The following is a 2,774-nucleotide window of genomic DNA, read 5'->3' on the forward strand; positions in this document are numbered from 1 at the left end:
CAGCAAAAGAGCAGCAAAGGAGCAGCAAAGGAGCAGCAAAAGAGCAGCAAAGGAGCAGCAAAGGAGCAGCAAAAGAGCAGCAAAAGAGCAGCAAAAGAGCAGCAAAGGAGCAGCAAAGGAGCAGCAAAAGAGCAGCAAAGGAGCAGCAAAGGAGCAGCAAAAGAGCAGCAAAGGAGCAGCAAAAGAGCAGCAAAGGAGCAGCAAAGGAGCCGCAAAAGAGCAGCAAAGGAGCAGCAAAGGAGCAGCAAAAGAGCAGCAAAGGAGCAGCAAAAGAGCAGCAAAGGAGCAGCAAAAGCGGAAAAAGAAAAGAAAGAAATGAAACAAGAAAGAAGAGCGGAGTGTCTGTACACCGTGGCAGTAAGACTTGAGCTGTCTGCGCCACTTGGGGACGCGGAGAGCGATGTGGGCCAGCAGCAGCATGAGGCAGTAAAGTCCTGCTGCTGGCAGCAAATAAAGGTCAGTGGTGTTGCGGTGGAGGTCCAGACCAGTGGTCAGGAGGACCACTGCAGCAACAGCAGCGCAGCAGGCCCGCTCCAGCAGCCGCAGCAGCAGCCGCAGCCGCCGCCGCACCAGCAGCACGCCCCCAAACTGCCCCCTGCTGCTGCTGCTGCTGCTGCTGCTGCTGCAGGGGCGCCCCGGCTCCCACCCGCCTGCAGCAGCAGCAGCAGCAGCTCCCCTCTTCCCCTTCTTCGCCCCGCGCTCCCCCGCAGCAGCAGCGCCAGCCTCCACCCCGTTCGACCCTCCTGCTGCTGCTGCTCCTGCTGCTGCTGCTGCTGCTGCTGCTGCTGCTGCGGGAGCCACTCCGCGGCCCGAGTCCGCGGAACACGGCGCAAAACTCACCTCCAGCGACTGAGACCCTCTTTCGAGGCGACGGGCCCCCAGTGCTGCTCCTGCTGCAGCATGCTGCTGCTGCTGCTGCTGCTGCTGCTGCTGCTGCTGCTGCGGCTGCTGCTGCTGCTGCTGCTGCTGCTGCCCTTCTTCAGGGCAATCGGCGCCAGTGTACGGGCCCACGGATCCCGCTGCTGCTGCTGGCGTTGCTGCTATTGCGGTTGCTGCTGCTGTTGTCGGCGTCGGCGCTGCCACTTGCCCTGCTGCTGCTGCAGCAGCAGCAGCAGCAGCAGCAGCAGGCAACTCAGACAACGTCGGAGAAACCGATAGTGCAGTAGAAGGGGGCCACGTCGGATTACCCTGAGCTGGGTCTCCTGGGGGCCCCCCTGGGGGGCCCCCCTGGGGGCCCCCCGACCCTTGTGGGGGACTAGACACCATTTAGTGTCGGCTATTGTCAGTGGCCGCCGCTACAGCGGCAGTGCGCTGCTGCAGCATTTGCTGCTGCTGCTGCTGCTGCTGCTGCTGCTGCTGCAGCAATTGCTGCCACCGCTACAGGCGCGCTTGCTTGCTGCGCTGCGCCTGCTATTTGGGAACCTGATGCTGCCCTCTGCCTGCTGCAGCAGCTGCTGCTACTGCTGCTACTCTTGCTGATACACTGTTGCTGCTGCTGTTGCTGCAGCTGCTGCTACTGCTGCTGCTGCTTCTGCTGCAGTAGACTGCGGCCAACACTGCCGTAGTCTCTGGGTCCACAAGAGATAAGAACTGCTATCGTTGTTGCTGCTGCTGCTGCTGCTGCTGCTGCTGCAGCTGCGCAGCTGCCGCGGCTGCAACCGCTGCTGCTGCTAAGGGAGGCGGTGCTGCCGCCGCCGCCGCAGCTGCTGCTCTATGTCTTGTAGAGAAGCTGCTGCTGCTTGCTGCAGCAGCAGCAGCAGCGGATACCGCCGTTGTTTCTGCTGCTGCTGCTGCAGCTCACGCACTGCATGCAGCACGAGGCGCGCACAACCTGAGCTGCCTATACACCTGAATAGCAGATAAAATAAACCTGAACAAAAACGACTTTTTCTCTTTTTACCCCTCAACAAATATGGCATTTGAAGCATCTTTTGCTGCACACGGCTGCAGCGCGCTAGCGGCAACGGGGGCCCCCAAGGGGGCCCCCACGGCGCCGCAGAAGGTCCAAACCCTGTACCCTCAACCCTAAACCCTAAACCCTAAACCCTAAACCCTAATGCCCAATACTGCACTGAAATATATCCTTTTAGGCGAGACCCCATGCGGCTAAAAAGTGAGAATGCGCCTCCTTGAAGAGGCGACAGGCAAAACGTTCCTCATCCGCTGGAGCAGCAGCAGCAGCGCTGCTGCTGCTGCTGCTGCTGCCGCTGCTGCTGCTGCTGCTGCTGCTGCAGCAGCGGCTAGAAGCGCAGCAACACCAAGAGGAAAAAGCTCCGAGTCCGGGAATTGAACCCGGGTCTTCCGCGTGACAGGCGGAAATACTAGCCACTATACTAACTCGGACTGACAGCAGCAGCAGCAGCAGCAGCAACATTCTAGGCTCAGCAGCAGCAACATAGTAGGCGCAGCAACAGCAGCAGCAACGTAGTCGCTGCAGCAGCAGCAACATTGTAGGCTCAGCAGCAGCAATGTTGTAGCAGCAGCAGCAGCACCCGTTGCTGCTGCTTTGCTCGGCAGCTGCGCCTGCTGCCGCTGCGGGCAATTGACTAATTCACAGCATTCTGCTGCTGCTGCTGCTGCTGCTGCTGCTGTTGCTGCCTCTGTTGCTGCTTCAGCTGCTGCTGCAGCTTGAGCTGTTTGCGCTGATACCGCGGCCTTCGCGTCAAGTTTTATGGTTGCTGCAGCAGCTGCTGCTGCAGCTGCTGCAGCAGCAGCTGCTGCTGCTGCTGCTGCTGCTGCTGCTGCTGCTGCTGCTGCTGCTGCTGCTGCTGCTG

The 2,774-nt window shown here is 60.4% G+C and overlaps 1 protein-coding gene across 1 annotated transcript; it reads right to left on the reverse strand.

Annotated features, from left to right (window-relative positions):
• Positions 1 to 382: 382 nt before the first annotated feature.
• On the reverse strand, positions 383 to 1,266 carry ENH_00032980 (hypothetical protein; the record flags this gene model as incomplete). The annotated part of the gene is made up of 1 exon (XM_013580250.1): positions 383 to 1,266. A coding segment is annotated over one exon (884 nt), but the record flags the coding sequence as incomplete, so codon positions are not given.
• Positions 1,267 to 2,774: the final 1,508 nt, after the last annotated feature.

This window comes from Eimeria necatrix, genomic scaffold, assembly GCF_000499385.1.
Source record: "Eimeria necatrix Houghton genomic scaffold, Enh_scaff2409, whole genome shotgun sequence".
Lineage (NCBI taxonomy): Eukaryota > Apicomplexa > Conoidasida > Eucoccidiorida > Eimeriidae > Eimeria > Eimeria necatrix.